Source organism: Gadus chalcogrammus, chromosome 14, assembly GCF_026213295.1.
Source record: "Gadus chalcogrammus isolate NIFS_2021 chromosome 14, NIFS_Gcha_1.0, whole genome shotgun sequence".
Taxonomy (NCBI): domain Eukaryota; kingdom Metazoa; phylum Chordata; class Actinopteri; order Gadiformes; family Gadidae; genus Gadus; species Gadus chalcogrammus.
The window spans coordinates 25,522,157-25,546,501 of NC_079425.1; the positions used below are offsets into that span (position 1 = coordinate 25,522,157).

The following is a 24,345-nucleotide window of genomic DNA, read 5'->3' on the forward strand; positions in this document are numbered from 1 at the left end:
GTGTTGTTTATTTGAACAGTTTTTTTTCGATCTATCATCATTATGTGTGATATATATTAACACAGTGTACTTCATTATAAATATGTCTCATAATGCGGATATCTTTAATAGGCCTACCGTTTGAATCGCATTGGCGTTGTGTGGCAGGTTGTAAAGGATCACATCGGAGTGGAGAATTCAGAGGCTCTTTGCAGTGATGGGGAAACAGCGCTCCCTGTGGTCCGAGGCCAGTCACGGCTCATCCTAACTCCTGTATCGTCCCTAATACTCACAATGGCTACAATTCGCTGGCAACAAAGAAAACCACACTGTATCTAAAATTGTGCAAAATCGGTCTTTATTATTTTTATCATAACCTTTCATCGTCATCATCATCATCATTATCATTACCATCAGCATAATTACAACCATTATTGTCATCATTATCTTCAAAACAACAGCAGGGTGAGCCAGAAAGATAGGCAGACAAAGAGAAAGAAAGAGGGAGGGAGCGAGTGAGGGAGGGATGGAGAAAAAGGGAGGCAGATAGAAAGGGTAAGGAAGGGCGAGTGAGAGAATGACAGAGAGAGGTTTGGATAAAAGCGTCTGCTAAATGCCCTAAATGTAAATGTAAATGTAGGAGAGAAAGGGGTAGGGAGAGAGAGACTGTGGAATATATTTTCTCGGCGTACTGACTTGACAAAAACAGGCATTAATCATGACATCAGATTAAACTCTTTTAGCTGTAGGGGTAGGGGCTAAGGCGTTAAAGTTCCCCCTCTGGAGTCTCTGAATGCGTGCACCTCCTTCTGGCAAACATCCTCATTCAACAATGTCTCCCGTGTCCTTATTTACACTTGGCCATCACACACACCTCCTCAACCTCTAACCCGTCTCCACAACCAGGACAGCCAGCCGACACTGGTCCAATCCAGACGAGACGAGACGAGGGCAATGGCGACTGGTCTGTACTGGTCTGATCCACTGGTCTGATCCACTGGTCTGTTTCTCCCGGCTGAGCCGATGGTAAATAAGTGCAATGTCTATTATAATTGAGCAAATACACACACATACACACACATGTATACATACGTACACGCACTACGCAGAAGCACGGACATTCGCACCCACCCACATGACACAGGTATCGGATGAGCTGCAGTAACTGTACAAGATGGGCCTCGCTCAGTCTCAGCCAATTACATTATGGGCCCCCTCACAGGGGATTGGATATTCAACTCAGATCATTTTCATAATATTACCGTCATCTCGTACGAAGACGGGAACTGGAACTGCAAAACTGTTGGATAAATTTGAGCTGGCCGTTTTGAGAAGCGGTGGCTCCGTTCAGTAGCGATGTTCCCAACAAAGACAAGAAAGCCAAACATGAAGGGGTGGATTCACGCCGCACGGGACAGCGTTCTGGTTCTCCTTGTGTTGTTGAGTGCAGCCGAGTGGGGTAATGCCTTCCGACCCGCACGGTTCGACTGTCGTCATTAGCAAAAGAATAGCAAACATACGCAACAGAGCGGTAATGCAAACACATCAAGAGATCAAACTTCTATACGCAGGTAAGACCATCAATTATTCAGACCACAAAGGGCGCTCATTAGCATTGGAATGATTCCTTTTTCCACTAGATATTCACAAAGATAAATGAGAGAGAGAGAGAGAGAGAGAGAGAGAGAGATTGAGAGAGAGAGAGAGAGAGAGAGAGAGAGAGAGAGAGAGAGAGAGAGAGAGAGAGAGAGAGCGAGAGCGAGAGCGAGAGAGAGAGAGTGAGAGACCAAAGGATCAGTGAAATCACAGCTGATATAAGAACAAAAGATGCCTTGACAAAACTGGAGAGGAAATGGAAAATAGGTTTGAAAGGAAAGGCTTTTTGTGTGTGTGTGCGTGGGGGGGGGGGGGGTTGTGGGTGTGTGTGTGTGCGTGTGTTTCAGTGTTTGAGAGCACACATGTTTGAGCGAGGAGCAGACCTTGTGCCCACTGCGTGAATCGTTTCCTTTGTGTGTCATTCCACAGGTTTGTTGTACGTCCACACACCGTGAGTGTCTGTGTGTGTTTGTGTGCGTCCACCTGGATGTGTGTGCGTGTGTAAACTCTGTCCCACGCCGAGGCTCTGGTTGTACTGCGAGTGTCTGAGGCAACAGCAAAACAGTTTTTTGGACAGAGAGAAAGAAACGACGCGCGTAGCCTGAAGGCAGCTGACTGCAGCTGAGTGAGCTCTCACAACACAAGGCGAGGTAAACAACAACAAAAGAGGAGAACCACAAGAAAAACAAGTCTGATATATTGTTTCTGCGAAAAACAAATTTGCTGTCAGCCTTTTGGGACTGAGGCTGAGGCTGTATCTGAACGCTGTCCGTCCGTCCGTCCGTGTGTGTGGGGGTACCAGTGGGTCTCCTGAGGGCCAGAAGGGGAGGAGCTTGTTGTGGGGGGTGAGGCTCTCCATTAGCTAGAGTAGATCTGGGTCCCGATCACACGCATGATCTCCTTCTGGACCTTGGGCTCCTGGGTGTTGATGTTGGCGTCGCCCACCTGGCCGTCCTCGTACCTGCGGACATCAGACAGATACATCGTCCGTTGATTGGAGGGTTAACCCTAACCCTAACCCTAACCTGGCCGAACTCATACCTGGGGAGATCGGGCAGTCACATCGTCTGTTGATTAGACTACCGCTGGTATGATTACTAATTTTACTACTGGAATGATATGAGTTCCACAAGGTTAGCTTATCATAGCAGAAGAAGTATTACTCTGAGTAGAAGTATTAGATGTAGTGGCAGTAGTGATAGTAGTAGTAGTAGTAGTGGTATTATTGCTTACATTGTGTTTATGAATAGCTTAATGGTGCAAAACTAAACATGGAATCAAATAATTATTTAGTGAATCATCCAGAAAACTCAAGGGAAGAGAGTCACATAATATCAATTTATGAATGTTCAAGTGATCCCCGAAACAGTTGTAATATCGGATAACAGCATTCAAAACGTGCATTTCTCCCTGCTGGAGATGAACCCTCTTATTCCATCACGACAGCAGGTCGCTTTGCTGGTCGGAGAAGGACGTGAGGAGAGGTCTACAGGATGACTCACACGAAGAAGAAGCGCGTGCAGACATGGTCAGACACGGGACACACCCAGATGTTCCCGTGCTTCTGCAGGTCTTTAGACGTGATCACTGGTTCAGGAAGAGAGGGACAGACAGGACACACACCCGGTTAGGCCAGCTCAGGGGCAGTGGCGGTGTCAAAAGCCATTGGACATCATTTTCCTTTTAGGAGTGTGTGACGGTTAGGTTGACGTGTGCTGAGCACGGCCGCTAGTTACCTTCACACAGAGCGATGCAGTTCAGGTTTCGACTCTGAAGGAACCTTGATTGAATGGGGCGACTCTGCTGACAGGAAGCGTTCTGTCCAGAGGATGTTGTTTAGTCAACGGTTTCACTCACACACAAACATCACAATGCAAGCAGAGCAAACATTTAGTGAACAACCAACACTAATGAAAGTTAAGAGCCTAAAAACGACCCCCTCTGATAACCTGAAGATTGTGAATGCTGTCTGTCTGTCTGTGAATGCTTATATCACGTGGGCCCACTTATTATATTCTGCCATATATCTTCATGCCATCTTTTTATATTCTGTGTCCTCTCTACTGTCAGCCAAGGTGATGAAATTTTGTTTAATATGTGCACTGGTGCACTTATTGAATGACATAAAACAAGTCTAAGTCTAAGTCTATATTACGATTACAATTGGCTGTGAAACAGCGGGGCGTAGCATTGTGTAGCTCGTTTAGCGTAGTGCAGCATCTCGCGTCGTGTTTACCTGTGGGATGGTGTTCATGCGGTTGTAGCGCTGCACCAACTCATCTTTGGTGGGCATGCGGTGCTGTCCTTTCCCCATTCCTTCAACACAAACCGGAGGGAGAACACAATGTCACCTCATCCCGTCTCCACGCACACTCACCTGAGAAGTTGTATTCTTACACACAGAAACTTACTCAGAGCCAGGTCTGTTATAGCATGTGACAGGTGTTAAGGTTTTCAAGACTTTGAAGGAACTATACTACTAGAATGGATAGTATAGTCTCTATACTAGTAGTAGAGATATACTTATATAGTATAAATATACTACTAGTATATATATAGGTACTAGTATTTGCTAGTGACAATGTGTCAATGACATATACTTATTTTGTATAATTGAGATAGATACAATGCACTCTCTCAACAATGTATTTAAATGTTGAGTTGGTGACATTCTGAGTTCATTTAGGTCTGTAATGCCTCATTTAAATTCAACAAGGACAACAGTTGTCTGTATAGTTGCTAAACCCCGACATAAAGCAGACAAAAGTGATCCAGTGTAAAGACGGCGACAACACATCTGTCTGAATGACATGGAAGGCAACACAGAAACCACCCCCCTCCCTCCCAAAAAAGAATAGCCTCGACCCCAAATACTGAACACCACTGAACACGGAGCAGATGCAACACCCACATATGAAAATGGACTCTTCCACCTTGACATCCAGGCAGTGTAAAGTACAGACACAGCGGAATCAACCAACACAGTGGCAGATGGGAAAGGAAAAGGAAAGAGTAGTTCCTACCTGAGTATCCAAAAGAAATGCTGGAGATCGGGCTGAGATAGATGCCCTTTCCATAGGCTGCCCCGTGCAGCTTGGGTTAGGAAGGATTAGGAAGGAAGCATGGGTCACTAGAGAGTCGCTCAGCAGGTGGTCTGACGCACGCACACAGACCCAGCCAGACACACACCAGGGACTTCTTGGTCATATAGTATGAGTACAGAATCCTCTGCCGATGTAGCGAGCACTACAGAGCTTGTTCTTGCACACTAATGTCTTTAAGGGACATAGTCTGCATCACTCAATGTTTTTTCCCCTCACATAAGCTGACACTGACATCCTCCAATAAAATGAACAAGAGCAGTCATGTTTTCCTCCTCCCACTCACAAATACCAAGTGAGTAAATCCGTCAGGCCAACGGCAAACAGACACTTCCCTTCGGTTCCGCAGAACTCCATCAGTGTCCGGAAGTGAACCACGCTGGCAATTAATTCAACCGTCACCAGTTGTTAAAGACGGCAAGACAGACTGGAGATTAAGAACAAATTATGCATCAACAATGAAGGGTGACGGCTTTGAAAGCCAGTGTCTGTTTGCTGCTCGCAAGGCAGAAAATACTTTATATTGGGAATAATAGAAACTGGAATTACGCCAATTTGTTCTGAAGTTTAAATATATAAACTTCCAAACTATGTTGGGTGGTTCAGTTTGAGGAAATAATACGAATATTATTTGACCAACATTTCCACACACACACTCACACATTCACTAGGAGACACACGCGACACCAAATATATGGAGAAGCCGAGAAGAAAACACAGCTGAGTCCTAGAGGTTCTGAGCGCCCCTGGTCAGACACAGCGTGACCGAGTGTGATGAGATGAGAGGGGACACGGTGACATGAGGAGAACAAAGTGATGATGAAGGTCCGGACCGCGGGCGAGAACGTCCACGATGAAGGTGAAGGAGAGGAGGTTCAGGGGAGGACAAGTCGCGCAGGGAAGGAACAAAGGGCAGAGGCAAAGATGATATTTTGAGATGAAAAAGGTGGAAGGAGTTCAAGGAACGGCGTGTCTGGAAACATCAACAAAGGTCTGACAGGGTTTCTGTGTGACAGGGGAGCGATTTGGCTCCAGCGGCGTCACGCTGAAGACAGACGGAGCAGCGCTTCAAGGAGGAGGTGGGAGGATGAGAGGGAGCATGGTGGTATCGAAGGTTACGGGGTACGACTTCAAACGGTCGTAGGAGAAGAGGAGGAGATATAAATGGCACACAGAGCCATCTGTAAGGCTGAACTTTCACAGTTTGTGAAAGTTTAAACATCTCCAAAATACATCGTAATCTATTCTGGAAACGTTGAGATTTATCTCACTCGAGCTGTAACTCAAGCACACGCACGTTTTGGCAGACGATTCACTCTGCCCACCGCGTTGTGACAATCTTCACAGTGTCTGATTTATCTTTGTTAAAATATTCAAGAGTCTTGAGAAGCTTACGACTATCGGGGGAACATCTGTGGCCTTAAGCATCCTACACAATAAACCAAGTGTATAACGTATGATTGGTGTTTCACTCTAGACGACTGAGAAAGGACAACGAATACTGACCTTCCATCGGGGGGGGCTGCCCCCACCATCGAGTACTGGTGCTCTAGAACGCCCCCGTACTCCATACTCACTAGCCAGCCCCTTGATCCCTGTTTCCTTGTGTCCTAGGATCTACCTTACACCCTGCTCTGAGTGGTTAACCCTTGGCGCACCTCAAGCAGGGCACACAGGATGCTTCCTCGTAGGCTTATGTCTGGGAGCAGCGCAGGCTCCTCCCATTTGTTCCAGATAATGAACATGGTGGGAGGAGGTGCGCTGCTGCCATTGGCTGCTCATACAGGAAACAGGAAGGAGTTTCCTTTTTACTGGTGAGAGGGAATCGGAAGCAGGGCAGGCTCCTCCCTTTTTTCTCCATATAAGGAACACGGTGGGAGGAGTGGTGCTGCTGCCATTGGTTCCTCATACCGGAAACAGGAAATAGTTTCCAGTTTACCGGTAAGGAGGTAAAAAGCTTTCTGTGTGCCTTGCTTTTTCTGGAGCTCCAATTCCAAAATGGAACAAAGGGAATCTGGCACCCGTTGACTGTCAAAATGGATCAGCTGGACAGCCGGCTCTGCGTGGAGCACGCACTATCCAAATGGAGACGCGTCTTAAAGAAACCCAACTGCCCCGGGCTACGTACCTGCAGTTTGGTATAAGAGGCATTGACTAGTCCATTTCTCAGAACGGAGTGCCAGTTCTCTATATGGGAACCACTAGAGCAAGTGTAGAGGAAAAGAGGGGGAGAGATACAAATTCAGAGGGTGGTGAGGTTACAGGAGGAAGCTAGGACCTCAAACTGGTACGGTGGTGGATTCACTGAAAACAACTGTTCCTGGTTAATCTTTATAAAATATACCTTGTTGTTGATTTAAATCTGAATTTAACAAGCAGGAAGCAAATATGCCTGCAAGCCAGGTGATCGTGAGGTATTTTCTATTTGTAATGTTTCTCATTAAACAAAAAACTAAGTTAGACTTCCATGGTATTTTTTACTTAATATTTGTTTGACGTCAAATCCTAATTGGTCTGTGCTGACCAATGGCGGGAATCGTCATTGGTCAGCACAGACCAATCAGAATTGTCCAGCAAGCCCCTCTGGGTGGGCCGATTGGTGGATGGATTGCTCCACTCTACCAACATTTAGTTACATACATTTGAACAGAAGGAAAAACGTGCATTAAAAAGTGACTAAGCGCCGCTTTAAATAAAAGAACACCATTCTTTAGACATGCCACTTAACAATCCTTCTCTCCGCTAAATCACTGTATATATTCTCTCCTCTTTTAAGTATGTATGAAGGTTATTTTAGTTCACACTGGCTTTGTGCTACATCAGTTCTCATTTGTCTAAAAATGGATGCCTTATGTAAGTACAAAGAACACAAGCACCATCACGCTTCAGCTCCCATCCACAGCGTTATTCTAAAAATAACATGAAGAGTGTGTGTGTGTGTGTGTGTGTCTATGTGTGTCTGTGTGTGTCTGTGTATGTGTGTGTGTCTCTGAGTATGTCTGTGTGTGTGTGTGTGTGTGTGTGTTTGTGTGTCTTGGCATGTGTGTGTGTGTATGTGTCTGTGCATATGTTTGTCTGTGTGTGTGTGTGTGTGTGTGTGTCTTTGCATGTGTGTCTTTGTGTGTGTGTGAGTGCGTGTGCGTGTTTGTATGTGTGTGTGTGTGTGTGTGTGTGTGTGTGTGTGTGTGTGTGCGTAAACCATCTTCCCTGGCTGTTCAACCAGATGCCGTACCTATAACTATTATATCATACAGCGTTGTTATGGCAGTGCTCTTAGATTACTCCATTAACTTCAGAAGGCCATGCTCTGGTGAGTATTAGGAGTTTAGTGTTGAGAGTGATCCACTCTCCTCACACTCTGTAACCTGGCCCGTCAAACCACATGGTCCTATAATATGTTATGTTATGCTACATCTATAACATGACAAACCTCCAGACTCCATCATCAGTTCACAGGCGACTGAATTCAAGGCCATGGACTTCTGCCCAAAATAATAACTTCTTCATAGTTTAAAAGTAGAGAATAATAATATCGAGAACTCTGTAAATCTATAAATATGTAGGGTGTTTCCTGACAAATTCAATACATTCGGTTGCAAGTAGAACAGTAGTGAGAGGGGAGAGTGAGACGGAGAGAGAGTGAGACAGGGGGGGTGAGACTCACTGGAAGGCGAAGGTGCTCCCGTACAGCTTCTTGGCCGTGCGGAAGCGAGCCTCCTTGGCCGGAGGGCTGCTGAGGAGCAGGAACTGGTGGGAGGTGTGCATGAACTTGAGTTGCTGTGTGAGGGAGGGAGGGAGGGAGGGAGGGAGGGGGAGAGAGAGAGAGAGAGAGAGAGAGAGAGAGAGAGAGAGAGAGAGAGAGAGAGAGAGAGAGAGAGAGAGAGAGAGAGAGAGAGAGAGAGAGAGAGAGAGAGAGAGAGAGAGAGAGAGAGAGAGACAGAAAGACAGACAGAAAGCGAGAGAGAGAAATTGCCCAGTCAGCCATCGTACCAGTGGCTCTCTATGCTGCCCAGATGACTCGATTTGGGGGAACACTAACTGAATAACCTAATAACTCATACATCGTGTCACCGTATCTCAACTCTTACTAATTTGATCTGATCTTACCCGACTGAGGGGCAGCTTGACGATGTGGGACCTGTTACTGGAGATGATCCTGCAGGAGATGGGGAGAAGACAGATGAACCACATGCAGAGGGCATCTTCACAATGTCAGGTTGAACTTTACCGGCTGACAACCCCTCAGCATTACTCTGGCCAGTTTTCGACATGTCACCAACGTGCTTCTTGTTTAAACAGCTCTTAGACAAATTGCAGCTGGTTCATCTTTAGAATGAATCCCATTTCTTAATTTATGCAGTCTGGATTTGTTCTTGAGGATCTTCTCCAGGGGTAAGGTTCTCCAGGGGTAAGGTTCTCCAGGGGTAAGGTTCTCCAGGGGTTAGGTTCTCCAGGGGTAAGGTTCTCCAGGGGTAAGGTTCTCCATGCAGTCTGGATTTGTTCTCAACTCACCACTGCAGCAGGGGGTGGGCCAGAGGGTCCAGCTTATCCATCTGCTTCTTGATCTCCAGATAGGAGCCCTGTGGAAACACACACACACACACACACACACACACACACACACACACACACACACACACACACACACACACACACACACACACACACACACACACACACACACACACACACACACACACACACACACACACATGCACATTGCTATACCCAAAATCGCTGCTTCAGAAAAATGGCCATATAGTTAAAAAAGCGAATGCTCAATATTAAGGGCTGACAACTAACCCCTCCTACTGAACTGTCCCCATCACCGTGGACTGATACAACACAGCAGCGGTCATAGACTATAGACCTGGTGTATGAAGTGTGTGGGGTTACCTGGGTCATCTCTCGGATGGACATGACGCTGTCCAGGGCTTTCTGCAGCCTCTCGTAGTTCTTCTTCTGTTAGAAGGCAGGGAGGGGAACCAAGAATGGAGGGGTGCAAACAAACAGAGAGAGAGAGAGAGAGAGAGAGAGAGCGAGAGAGAGAGAGAGAGAGAGAGGGGAGAGAAAGAGAGAGGAAGAGCAGGAGAGTGAGAGAGAGAGAGAGAGCGGAAGAGAATGAGAGAGGGAGAGAGGGGGAGAGAGAGAGAGGGAGAGAGGGGGAGAGAGAGAGAGAGAGAGAGAGAGAGAGAGAGAGAGAGAGAGAGAGAGAGAGAGAGAGAGAGAGAGAGAGAGCATTGAAGCGTCCAAAACACCCCAACAAATAAATATAGGTTGCATTAGTTTTTTCTCATCAAACTACATTTCCACTCCATGAAAACCAGACTACACCTTCTACCCTAACCTCTCAGACAAAGCTTGTGCTTCATTGAGCCTGACACCTTTAAGCACTTAGCAGACTCTGGGTTTTCAAAGAGCAGTTGCACTGTTTAAATGTATATGGTTATTACTGTTGTTGTTGATATGACCTTTGGGTTGAAGGCCAGAGTCTTGGGGTCATTGGGGTCGACCACGGAGGGGTAGGGCTCGAAGATGATGCTCTTACGAGGAGACTCCAGAGCAGCTCTGCACATGGCCACCAGAAGGTCAACCACCTGCACATCCACAGAGAACATCCTCAGTTTGTACGAACACATGAGCCACGTTAAACATCATGATCTTTTCAGGAGCAGTGTACATTTACTTTCAGGACATTTAGCAGACGCTTTTATCCAAAGCGACTTACAACCGATGTACAAGCGAAGTACATCTGCTAAATTAACCCATTCCCCATACACAACAAAGCCTACCTAGGATAAGATGCTACATGATGCTAAGTACTATTTGTGAGTGCCAGGATGACCAACATACAAAAATTGTGTAAGAGGGGTCTTTTTAGGAGAGTAGGGGAGGAGAAGGGGTGCTGGGGGGTAGGGGATTGGGCTATGCAGAGTCCAGGTGAACTCTGAACAACTGGGTCTTAAGTCTCCGGGGGAAGCAGGGGAGCGAATCTGTGGTCCTGACGTTGATTTACGTCAGATATATATCAGAAGGTGGATCGGAGGGAGGAATTAATGGATGCATGGGTGGATGGGTGGATGGAAGGATGGTTTCTTCATCATGGCTCCTAGTCATTTAAAACCCATCGTGACGACCTCACCTCTGCCCCAGTGGCGACCTCCTCAGCAGCCCCGGACATCACACCCAGCGTGTAGAAGGAGAACACACACAGTTCCCTGGTACAAACAGCAGGCTACACACACACACACACACGCACGCCCGCATGTACATACACACATGTACAGACACAGATGCACGCACACACACACACACACACACACACACACACACACACACACACACACACACACACACACACACACACACACACACACACACACACACATGCACACACACACACACACGCACGTCAGTTTAGCATCTTCAATAGTATGTTCATAAATCAAAATGAGAACATATCAGAAACAGCGTCTATAAGTGGTTTTCCATGAGCGTACCTTAACATATCAGAAACAGCGTCTATAAGCGGTTTTCCATTAGCGTACCTTCAGCATGGACCCGTTCTGGAAGACGTGCTGTTCGTCACACACCACGCAGTACTCGTTGAGCGTGGGAATCCTCTGCTCCGAGTACTTCATTATCTATAGGGAAACAAACACACTGGTTTCCTTCACAGCCCCAATGCAGCGGACATGACAGCTCTAAACCCAAAGTGGGCCGAATGTAAATGAGTGAACGTTGTTGTGGCACCAAGTCATTAAGCGGTGATGATGGGGGGAACGAAAGGGTTCTATTTACGCTTAATACTTGTGTTTAACTGCAGGCTATAAAATCTACGGCTGCATATCCAACAGATGTCTGACTCGTGCTTTTACGTTCCCTCCTTAACCTCTGGAATATTTAAAGATGATTATGATGACAATATAATGGTTATATATATATATATAACAACAACAAGGGATCGTATTCAATCTGTCACAGGACATTTTTACATACACAACGGTTATGATATCACCGTAATGGATTATAAATCCATAGGTTTTGAAGGAAAACAACCTATTTTAGATTAAATCTGATGTAGTCGTCTGTTACATTGGAGTGTTAAAGATTGATCATGGTCCAAATCTCTAAAGAAATGCATACGTTTGGATAAGATGTAAATATGGACTCAAATGATCCTCTATTGGTTTAACACATGCTTTTGCAAGAGTTAACCCATTTTGGGTTCCCAGGTAACATAGATTAAACATGTGGGCTACACCCCCTTAAAGAGCCCATGCCATTAAAATCACATTTTTCCTATTGTTTGTTAAATAACATAGGTCTGAATAAGTTTGTGAGCTGTGGTAAGTTTGAAATCTATGCAGTTTGTCTGCTGAATGCAATAGGCAATGAAAGGAAAAAGGCAGAAGAAATGAGCCGATCTGGATAAGGTGACACTGTGACGTAGCGTTGTCAAATTATTATTCATGGCCCTGCCCACTTGGTTGGTTCGTAACCACCCACAAGAATTCTGAAGGAGTCGTGATTGAGCTAGTGCTAAATGCTAATACGTGTACGGCAGTTGCTTAGTTCGTAGTAACAGGCTAGTTACAGAATTTTTAATGCAATGGCAGAACGACATCGAACTACATGAACTGCGACATGCTGCCTGCCGCCGGTTGCCGCAAGGCACCACCGCCGCGAAGCACCGCCGCCCGGCAGCGGGCAGCCGGGCAGTGGTGCCTCGCGCCGGCAGCAGGCAGCGCACGGTTCTGTCTACTACAGACTGATGTGGAAGTGGAAGAACCAGAGACGTCGGAGAACCCGACGAAGTCCTTTGTGATTCATTATATCGTCTGGACGTGCACACAGCTTTTGGCCGTGATAATATGTATTATTTGATATAGATATCTATGTATTATATGATATTATTTAGATATAGAGCTCCAGGACTGTTATTTGGATAACCGTTCTGCTGTTGGTGTGATGGCGCATAACACGTCGGACTCTCGTCTATGGTATTTCTACAACTAGACCCGTAGTGGGGGTTATCTCAGCCATGGTTGAGAATGAATTGGGGGAAAGGAACTTTGGCTTTGACTCCCTGAAGTCATGAACCACGACATGGAGGAGAAAGGGATTGTTGACCGCGGTCGTCTCCCGCCGGAGCCTCGCTGCCGATGGACCACCGCCTCGGCTTCAGGATGCGGTGATTAGCGCTGACCGCTGCCGAGGCGGCAGGAAGCAGGGCTCAAGCGGGATACATTCGCGGCCAACAATCCCTTTCTCCTCCATGTCGTGGTTCATGTAGCCTACTTCAGGGAGTCAAAGCCAAAGTTCCTTTCCCCCAATTCATTCTCAACCATGGCTGAGATAACCCCCACTACGAGTCTCGTTGTAGAAATACCAGAGACGAGAGTCCGACGTGTTATGCGCCATCACACCAACAGCAGAACGGTTATCCAAATAACAAGGAAGTGTACAACACTTGCGTTACAGTCCTGGAGCTCTGCTCTATATCTAAATAATATCATATAATACATAGATATCTATATCAAATAATACATATTATCACGGCCAAAAGCTGTGTGCGCGTCCAGACGATATAATGAATCACAAAGGACTTCGTCGGGTTCTCCGACGTCTCTGGTTCTTCCACTTCCACATCAATCTGAAGTAGACGCGGTCGTTTGAGATTCATAATAACCTATCGTCTGGAGGCTCACACAGCTTTTGGCCGTGATAATATATATTATATATTATATGATATAGATATCTAGGTATAATATGGGTTTCTAAGAGCCATTGCGATACATCCACCGTAAACAGAGCGCATGGTACCGTGGCTACAAGCTGCTCAGGGCCAGGTGATAATATATATTATATATTATATGATATAGATATCCATGTATAATAACGGTTTCTACGAGCCATTGCGATACATCCACCGTAAACAGAGCGCATGGTACTGTCAGTGGCTACAAGCTGCTCAGGGCCACACCCCCACCCCCCTCCTTGACCTGCCTTGACACGCCCACCGTATACAGAGCGCATGGTAGTGGCTACAAGCTGCTCAGGGCCACACCCCCACCCCCCTCCTTGACCTGCCTTGACACGCCCACCGAAACAGCGCGTTTGGGGGAAGCTCAATGTGCGACTGTTTCGGAGTGACTGTAACTGCACCACGGCTGAATTTCGGGGACGTCTTTGAATACTGTGTTTGTGGCCCACTAATACCTATAATAAAGCATCATAAAATAGAATGGCATGGGATCTTTAAATCTATTCATAGTGAGTGGAGACAACAGCAAAGCCCTGCACCAAAATTAAAACAAAATGGAGGCGAGAATGCATTAAAAACAAAAATGTAAAAGCGTGCAGGGACTGCCACACTGCGCCCCCTAGTGGCGTTAAGGAGGCGTTACCTGCACTAAGAAGCCATATTCCAGGGTGGGGATGTTCTTGCAGTGGCCGCCGGCCTGGGATGAGAAAAACAGTTCAATCAGCTGCCGGGTGGTGATCTGCGCTGGGGCTCTGGCCGCCGGGACAGCCACGGTCTGATGGGTCAAGTGGAGACAAGGCATTATGGGAAACCGCTCCACTGAGGCTGGCTCGGGTGGAGGGAGAGGAGGGTGGAGGGAGAGGGGGTGAAGGGTGGAGGCCGGTGGAGGAAGAGAGGAGCAGAGGACAACATCACCACAAGGGGTTAAAGGGGCAGTGTGTAGGATTGAGAGTCAGATAGTGGAACGGACTTGGCAGAAATGGAATATGATTTTTAATAAATGTATAATCCCATGAAAATAGGAATTGTTGCATAATTGCTACCTTAGAATGAGCCCTTTATTTCTACATAGGGAGTGACGCTAGATGATGCTAAGGCTTACACACTGCATCTTTAACCGTGGGTACAACTGGGAGGGGGAGAGGGAACACAGAATGAGAATTACGTGAAGGGCCTCTATAAGGAGTTTACGATAAGGGAGTCAAGTCCTTATTTTGTTTTGCTCCATAAATGTTTCAATGATTTTGATATATATGTGACAGACAAAAATATCAGTGGTTTGGATGAGATGTTTGGTGGTCTGTAAAGGGTTCTCATTGGGTCTCACAGAATCCTGGCGGACATTTATGTGTTATACTTTACTCATATTATACAGTAAAAGAAGGAAAGTCTCCAAACATAAGGGGTCTGCTTCATCGAAGTGTGCTAGTTTGCTGTTGGCTGCATGTCCCTGCTCGGGTGAGATGTGTGTTGTGACAATGTTTGATAACAGCCCCTCACACCTGCTTGGTTGTAAAGAATGACTTCTCATAGGGTGTGAAATGAATAACTTAAAAATGAAACATTAACGAAGCTGCCATTGGATTATATTATGTTATGATCACACATTATGAGTACAAACCAATTAAATAAACCACAACAACTAACAACAATACATCTGCTCTCCAGATGGAACAACATTTAGTACATTCTGGGGAATAATTCCTACTTGCATTTCACAATAAACACCTAAAAAGTCAGAGGTAAAAAGAAGTAGCAAAATAATAACATTATGGGGAAAATATTTGTTTGCATAAAAATGTGGTGTAAGTATCTTCAAGTATTGGATAACTTTATTCTCGATTTATTTTTTTAGATTATCCCCAGCCTCACTTGTAAGTCGCTTAAACGAGTTCTCCTCGATGGCTAGACGGAGATGTACTATATATTCCTTTGAATCAGTGAGAGCAGTGGTTCTCGAATGGGGGTACGCGTATCCCTAGGGGTACTTTGGACCCATGAAAAAGAAAATCTGTGAAAATAAAGGATGGATCCTGAAACCCCAAAATGTCGTCGGTTTCAGGAGGAATATATTTGAATGGGATTCAGCTCTACATGCTCTGATCCTCCCCTGGCGTTGGGCTTCTTTGAGGTGAGGAATTAGCCAGCAGTTGCATGAAGAACAGGCGCAGTAATTTCACCCTTTTAATGTCTACACTGTCAAATAGAACGCATACATAATTTATGTTATTAAAAAAGAAATTTCCCAAACATGTTTTGTGCCGGTATGGGGGTACTCGGCTGAAAAAATATCTTAGAGGGGGTACACTAATAGAAAGAGTTTGAGAACCATTGCTCTAGAGGTGGCCGTTGGTGTAGCCCCATAGCGGTGGTTTGGGTGGAGCGGCTGCAGGTGGAGTTTCTGACCTGGCTGCTGGGCGGGTAGCTGAACAGCTCTCCTTTAGGGTTCTTCATGGTGCAGGAGATGGAGCGGTTCATGAGCCGGGTCACTCTGAGCTCCGGGACGCTCAGTTTGCCCTTCAGCACCGTGTCCTGGATCAGGGGGAAGCTGGGCGACCTGCAGGGAGACGGAGCATAGGGCGATGAGGGTGGGGCAGGTGGTGTTAGGGGAATGGGAGGACAGCTTGGTCAGGGTGGGGCGGGTGGTGTTATAGAGGCGGGAGCACAGCGCAGTGAGGGTGAAAAAAAAAAACTTTGATTTGGGTCTCACTAATTTTTGGCTAAAATGTTCCGTTATACGGGGGAATTATATCGTCAACACAAGCGTCATGATAGTTCGGACTAAAAACACTTTCCAGAGTGTTTTCTAGTTTGCTTTTGCCTGCCTTGCTCGAATGAGCGTGATGTGTGTTCTGACAACATTTGACAACGTCCCGCGAACCAAATCTATTTCTGTTTTAACGAAGGACGTTGCTTCGACGGGAAATCGTGAACAGACTATTTCAATCTACGCTCGTTAAACTGACCCGTCACTTTGGCGGAGAACTATTTGAGATGATGCATTATACAAAATCTATCTGGAGCTTCAAATGGCCGGGCTACTTCCTCTGAACTTCCTCTGTACTCATTAGGGCGGCGCCGTCTGTGACCCCACTCTGGGAGACGTCCCATCACGGACATCTACCGAGCAAATTGGAATTGGAGTGAGAGTCCCCGGATCGCTTTAGCCACGGTCGGACGGGTTTTATTCTTCAAACATTCAGGGTTTCAAATAAGGCCGAACCAAAGTGATGTTTCCACAGAGGAAATGCCCTCAAACCTTAGAATAAAGATTTACTCACTTTCATCTTATATCTTATTTAATTAGTATTGAAGTACATCTGATCTCGTATAGTATAGCCTTAAGGGCATGTCTTTCACCCAGAAATAGAAAGAGATAGAAGAGAGAGCAGAAGGAGCAGGCCAAGAGAGAGAGAGGGGGAGAGCGAGAGAGAGCGAGGAGAAGAGAGCGGGCCGAGAGGGAGAGGGAGAAGGAGAGGGAGGGAGGGAGGGAGGGAGGGAGAGAGAGAGAGAGAGAGAGAGAGAGTGAGAGAGAGAGAGCGATAAAGGGAGTCCTACTTGGGGATGGGGGAGAAGATGCTGAGGCCCGCTCTGAACTTCTTGATGGTTCCTCCAGCTTTGAACCAGCTGTGTCTCTTCTCCTGCTGGGCCTTCAGGAACTCATTGCTGAGGTGTTTCCACTGCTGGGAGGTGAAGGTGCTCAGGATCCTGGAGAGAAACCCCACCACAAAGTCATGCACAACGAAGAAGACATTCTTCCAAAAATGTACAGAAAAAAATAATATTTTCTGAACCATATACTGATGATATTGTAAGCATGACATGTGACGACATGTTTCTCCTCACTTAGGGGATAGAATATATGCAACTTAGGGAGAAGCCGTTAAACAATCTTAGTCTTGTATGGTTGAACTGTGAACCTAACAGGTTCGGACAGGAGGAGATGAGCACCCACTTCTTCAGCTGAAGGCCAAGACTGAAGCCCTCTTTGTTGGAGGGCTGGAACACCTCCACAGACGGCTCTGAGAACAAACATACAAAGTTCATGTGTAATATTCACACACTATTCAGAATTGCCCATGGCAGGTACCTAGAGACGGCTGGTATTTAACTATTTTGCTTCATATCTATTTCTCTTCCTACTCTCTGACAGGATCACACTATCTTTTTACTGTTATCACGACTCATATTATTATCATTATTTACTAGTATTTAGTCATGCATCTTTTGTTCAGAGCAACTGATGTGACGAGTCAGTAAGGCGCAGGTCATCTTGGTCAAGGAGGCCTACAGGCAGACAGGAAGTCAAATAGCTAAACGAGAGCCTCCTTCCTCCTATCTTTCTCTCTCTGAGGGTTCTGTTCCAGAAGATTGACAGAGTGGTGGACTCACCTGGTCCATCGAGGTACTGAGACAGAGAGAAACGCAGTCTCAGAATAATGGGCTCTGTCCTGATCACCTTCCAGGCTGTAGCAACCTCCTCCTGAGTTTGATGGAGACACCCAAGCACAGACAAACACACACACACACACACACACACAAATACACATACACAGACACACACACACACACACACAACCAGAAAGACAGACGCACACATACACATACAGACGCACACACAGACGTACACATAAACACACATACACAAACACATACACACACACAAACACATATGCACACGCGCATGAAAACTCCTTACTGCATTTTTTAAATACATAGTGTGTGTTCCACGTTCGAAACTCTAAAATACACTTACAGGGTTGAGAACTAAAACATAGACATTTGAAGGGATCCAATTTGGTAAATTATGTGTTATTCAACGTTCTAATTATAGACTAAGCATCAAACAGGCACCTGCCACTGCAACACAGAGGCAAACGAAAAATCCAAAATATCCACTCACGTCTAAGAAACCGATGTTGATTTGGAGATCGATGTCCACGTCATCGATGGTGCCATACTCCCTGTTAGGACGGTGGAAACACATTCATCATAGATAACAAGACCGCTCAGATGGCTGCGCACCCCGCTGTTTGTGGATCCATCGATCGCCATTCAAGAGGGAGAGATAAATACTCTACTTTTCTCGCTCTCAGTTTGCAGGATGGGGGTCTGATTTGATTTAGATCTGGAAACTATTGTATTGAATGTAACATTTACTCAAAATTTGCTTTCCTCAGAGTGTGCAGAGGGTGTGTTTCGCTGTATGTGTAATACCACTCTGAGAGCAACTTTTGAATCTAACATGGAACCATGTTTTCTTTATTGCATGTGTGCATGTCTGTTTTCATATGTGTGCGTATGTGTGCGTATGTGTGTGCGTGTGTGTGTGCATGAATGCGTATGTGTTGTTCCTACCTCACGGAGACAGCACTGTCGGTGTAGATATCTTTCACGGCCTCGATGTCAGCATCGAGCTGAGGGTGGCGGTACAGGTCAGCAGCACAGCTCCCCTGGAGACACAGTCACTGATCACCCAGGGGCCCACATGGGACATCCAGGGGACCTCCAGGAGCCCACACAGGGGCCAAGACAGGGGACAGACACGCACACACCCAGGGGCCAACAAAGGGGACATCCAGGCATGTGCAGCCTCCCATTTCAACCAGTTAGCGGAACCGAAAAACACACGCCATGATTGTGTTGCACAAATACATCCATGTATGTACTGTCTGTCTGAATGTCTATCTTTCTGTATTTCTGTCAGTTTGTCTGTTTGTCTGTCTGTGTTGTGCTGAACACATACAGAGTCCTACTTCCGCCCTGGCGTTAGATGTGTATTGTAGGGAGCACATCTAACAGACAGTCTAGGTGTAACTGAAGCTCTTAGAATGCTGCAGCATTAGCCTCAGTTTGGAGTCTGTTCCTCTGTCACGGTCTCTGATAAGGTGGTCTCATGGGGTTCTCTGTGCATGGAGATGAGCTTTAGGGGCAAAACGGGATTTACATCCCTGCCGCAAGATTGGGAAGAGGAGTGTTCGAAACAAGATGAGCGAAAGATTAGCATCTTGTATGGCATCTTGTAGCGCACTGGGGCTGAGGATTTAACCTGATAAGACACGGTGGTTTGAGTGCTGCTTCACTGAGCTACTGTTGCCCGCAGTGATGGAACTGAGAAAGTTCCACCACAAAAGATTACAGTGGAATATGTATGCGACACATGATAAGAACGATTTTACGTGATACTCCTTCACCTCAGCTCGCATGAGAGTCCCACTTGGGTTTTTAAGTGCAATTAAAAGAAAAAGGATGGAAATAATTAAATAGTAATATTCATTTGAATACGTCATAACCAAAACACTCCTATTGTTAAAATGTAAGTGTTGAAGTATTTCTTTTCATTTATTAAATCCATGATACAGTGTTATGATAATCCTAGATTTAGACAGTGGAGTGTGTGTGTGGTTTAAGGCTGGTTGAAGCGAGCTAGGGGAGGCTGAACACATTTCAAAACATAATAACACAGTGGGAAGTCAAAACAGGAAGTAGAGGAGGAGGTTAAAGGTTACCTGGATTCCGTACAGGAACTGCTCCGACTCGTTCTCCCCGTCAGACTCCTCGTCTGTCCAGCACTGGCCTTTGATATCCTGCCAGGCCACACACACACACGCACGCACAGACACACACACACACACAAATATACGCACACAGACACAAACAAACACACATACACAGACACACACCAACCCATAAAAACGTCAACACATACACGCACGTCCGCGCAAACACAAACACACACACACACAAACAGACACACATACACGTGCACACGAAAAACAGACGCACACACAAACACATATACACGTGCACACACACACACACACACACACACACAGTGGTCACCCTCATTATGCTGCGATCAGGAGGATGCAGGACCCTGTTTTAGTCTATTCTCTCTCTTCATCCCGGCCTTTCTTCCCTCCATCTGTCCATTTGGCCTCCCGTTTCATGGCTTCAGAACTACGCTTTTTATAGCATCAAAAGCACCTGATAGGACCGGGGAGGATAAATACCTGGAGCGTTTCCAAACGGACGGCACGCTATTAAAATTCTATCATGAAGTGCTTTTAAAAAAAATCAATAAACTGGTTGTTGGCTTAAAAAAAAAAAAAGATCAATCATCAATTTCTGAAATTAAAACCGTCATTCAGCCGCTGTATTTTTAGCAAGGCTTCAGGGCTTTAGCAGAATACTATTATATTTAGACAAATCCACACATCATACAGCCCTGCAAAGCTTGTAGATTATTAGAAGGGTAATAATCAGGACAATTTAATCCCATCTTTTGGATGTAGTTAGCTACTATTATTATTCTAATATTAACAGTTTTTTATTAATTATTATTAAGTCCATATAACCACAGTTGAAGCTGATGATAGCCTGTGGCTTGTTGTAGATTCATGGTTAAGCCATCAGCCTGCTCCATCAGACTTGCTCCTGTCTTTGACAAGACGGCCCTAAGCTGCTCTGGCTGCTGAGGACCTGTAGCCAAATCCCGGTATTGATCTGAATAAAACCGGCAATAGACCACTGATTGGGTCACACGAGTAATTACAGATGGGTGAGAAGTAAGAGCACAGAATTTTCCAGTTGTTCCTACCATTTGGTCTGCGGTTCATAGGGCTATCTCAGAACAGGTTCGGTCTCTCCCCACTGAGGTCCATCGTAGCCGAGCGAGTCGAGGGAAGCGAAGAGCAGACAGAAACACACAGCTCTCTCAGGCACTCGTCATCATCCTCCAACAGCCCCCGGGTGAACCTGAATCAAACATTTTTTTCAAATGTAAACAAAGAAAAGACGATGTGAAGATCTTTTCAACAAATATGGGAAGACTCTCCCTCAGTGCCGTCGTGTATGTGTGTTTTTGTCTCTGTGTGTGTTTTTTCTTTCGTCTTTTAATCGCCTGCACTCCACCTTGCCATGTATCCTAGCAACAGCCTCCCTGCCTTCTGTCAGAGTGGCATTAATCACTGAGGAGAGAAAGTGTGTGGGAGAGAGGCTTTATGTGCAGAACACTGGGTAAGCAGCAGCCCTGGTTGAACGGTGGACATTTCAGCACGTATCCGCTCATTTCTGCCTGATCAACTGGTGCTGAGAGGTTAGAGGCGGACCGTGTAGCCAGCACCTTGCTACTGCTAGAGTGTTTCGGACCAGCCTTTCTCCCAAGGTCTGAGCAGGTGTCATTGAACCGCCTCATAATAAAGTCCCAGGCCGTCGGCCTTGGAATTGAACGTTTTAGCGCAATATAACACGTATAAGGGATGGATATGAATGCCTCAACGGAATCTAAAATATGGGTCATTTTGTGAAGGGATAGTATAGAACATAAGGTATAAATGATGACTTTAGTATGTTTACTGCAAAATCAAGATCTATCAAGGAAATAGCTGTGAACATTAATAGGGCCTTTATCAGATCCCAGCTAATCAACAAATCACATCCCATACTGTTTATTATACTCCCAGCAACGTATTTATAAATCAAAGCTGTTTTAAACAAAGTAGCAGGCATGACCTGATTGTACATTGATATTACAAAGACATTTATTCTTATGCAATGCTTCATGGCTATAAATGAGGAAGCATCAACCAATGTCCTCGAATATGCATTCAGAATATTAACAATAGTCTTCATTGTATAACCCAGGTGACAACACGGAGAAGACAATAAACCACCGAGGAGCCATCCTGTGTGTGTGCCCCATATAGGTCAACTAAATAATAGTTTATCCACCAAATCTATTATTCATTTCCCCCCCCCTCTGCGACACGGAGACTGCCAAGTTAGTTTCTGCCTAAATGCGAGCCGTTTTCCTGGACCGTATCGGGACCGCAGCCTGGATCAGCCTGGCTCTCCTGATGAGGGATGGACATCACACAGGTCCACACACTGCATTACAACTCAGCACAGCAAGGATCAGATCCCCACCACGACCTGTTCGGCCCTCCCTTGTTCTCCCGCGGTGGTTTGCTAGCACGACCCACCGGAGAACTCCCCCCCCCCCCCCCCCCCCCCCCCCACCACCGACACCGACACCGACACCGACACACACACACACACGCACCATCCTCCCCCGTCCCTCCCCCTCCTCCTGTCTCCATACCCCGCTCGCCTCACATACCATTACAGAGGGGGGCCATATATTAACAGCCTCGCACAGAGATGCTAGCTAGATCAAGACCCCCCCCCCCCCCCCCCCCCCGGCCATGCCCCCCCCGTCAGACCTACCGTCATCCGCGATGGAGAGGATGCTGTCCTTGCCTTCCTCCTTATCCTCCTCCTGCTCTACCAACGGCTGCTTTCACACTGAATAACACCATAGAACCAAAACGCTCCCTTTGAAATGCTCATCAAAAACACAGTATCCACATTCCCCCCTTGTTAGCTGAGTCTGGTTTCGTCTGTGTGCTGCCGGCCGGTGTGTGTGTGTCCGTGTGTTTATCTATTGGAGATCTCTGCTCCGACCGCTGTCTTATATTCTCCCTGACAACACAGAGGGGACTGAGCATGCTCAGTGCGAGCAGTCAGCCAGTCATGTGACCCTGCAGCTGACTGCTGCTGCTGCTGCTGACAGGGATGAGAGAAAAACATGGAGGACAATGAATGTGTGTTTATGCCTGTGTATGGGCATGTGTGTGTGTGTGTGTGTGTGTGTGTGTGTGTGTGTGTGTGTGTGTGTGTGTGTGTGTGTGTGTGTGTGTGTGTGTGTGTGTGTGTGTGTGTGTGTGTGTGTGTGTGTGTGTGTGTGTGTGTGCGTGTTTGTGTGTGTGGGATTTTGTGTGCAGTTGTACTGATGTCTGTTAACATTTATGCTTCAAAGGAAAATCAAGCTCAAGCAGAATGTGTGTACTTTAGACAAACCTATTTCATATTATATGATAATAACATAATGTATATAGAATAATGCCTATTGAGTATTGACACATGGGTTGGGGAGCCTTACAGTCATAAAGTATTTTTAACTAAAAATATAATAAAATATTATTGAAATATATAAATGATAATATATATATTTATGAGGATCGTTTGGTTTTAACAGAAATACAGTGTTAAGGCCATTTGACTGATCTTTCTCTATAATTACCTGCACCTTTCAAAGAAGATAACTTTGCAATTTGATCTACAAAGTCGTTTGTCTCAGAAGACAATAAACACCAGCAATCTCAAACCAAGATGTAAGATCTCTAGAACTGTACAATTGCCATCACTTATATTCTGTCACTTGACTTGAGACCCAACCATGATGTGTAATCAGTGTGGGATGATAAGCTAGGTTAACTGGTGCATAGCAACCTTCTCACCACCACCTGCTGGGCCAATCTGAGACGAGCTATCTGAGGCCTCCAGGATGGTGTCCTGTTTGTTTTGTTCAGTTCCATAACACAACTGGTCCATTTATAGAAAGATGAGGTATAAAAGGTTGAAAGTACAGACAACACTGTACTTGAGATGTGCGGTCTCATCATAACGACTTCTCAAAGACAAACGATAAAAAAGGGTGTCTTGTCCATGAACTTGCCTGCACTACAATATCTGTTGTGTGTGCTACTGCTTGGCTATTTTTAGATTGAATAGATGTGATGTTATAACACATAAAAAGACACACACGCATGCACACTCACTCACCAACACAAACCCCCACACACACACACACACCCACACACCCTCACTCACTCTAACACATTATTGTCTCATAACATCATTACAGGTGAATGTCTTCCACTGAGGGCTGTACAGTAGGATTAATCTGACGCTTTGCCCAGAGGTCATAATAATCTTAAAGCCGATGGACGCCCAAGACGACTGCTTAGCGATGGAGAAGGATTGGCCTGTGGCCGTGTCCTTCACATGGGGCGGGTGTGTGAGTCGGCCTGGGGGAAGCGTAGAGCAACTCAGAGAGAG

The 24,345-nt window shown here is 45.9% G+C and overlaps 1 protein-coding gene across 1 annotated transcript; it reads right to left on the bottom strand.

Annotated features, from left to right (window-relative positions):
- Window positions 1–1,851: 1,851 nt before the first annotated feature.
- Window positions 1,852–22,916, bottom strand: LOC130402956 (protein mono-ADP-ribosyltransferase PARP6-like). The gene is made up of 23 exons (XM_056607039.1): window positions 22,672–22,916; window positions 21,044–21,201; window positions 19,953–20,030; window positions 18,802–18,896; window positions 18,347–18,407; window positions 17,836–17,926; window positions 17,399–17,465; window positions 17,002–17,151; window positions 15,850–16,000; window positions 14,087–14,218; window positions 11,225–11,320; window positions 10,819–10,911; window positions 10,148–10,273; window positions 9,573–9,638; window positions 9,189–9,256; window positions 8,784–8,832; window positions 8,341–8,453; window positions 6,805–6,877; window positions 4,599–4,668; window positions 3,812–3,891; window positions 3,312–3,393; window positions 3,078–3,162; window positions 1,852–2,536 (listed from the first exon to the last, which is right to left on the bottom strand). Exons 2-23 carry the CDS (start codon window positions 21,044–21,046, stop codon window positions 2,434–2,436), a joined length of 1,932 nt encoding a protein of 643 aa, XP_056463014.1. The 5' UTR covers window positions 21,047–21,201; window positions 22,672–22,916; the 3' UTR covers window positions 1,852–2,433.
- Between the last annotated feature and the right edge of the window lie 1,429 nt (window positions 22,917–24,345).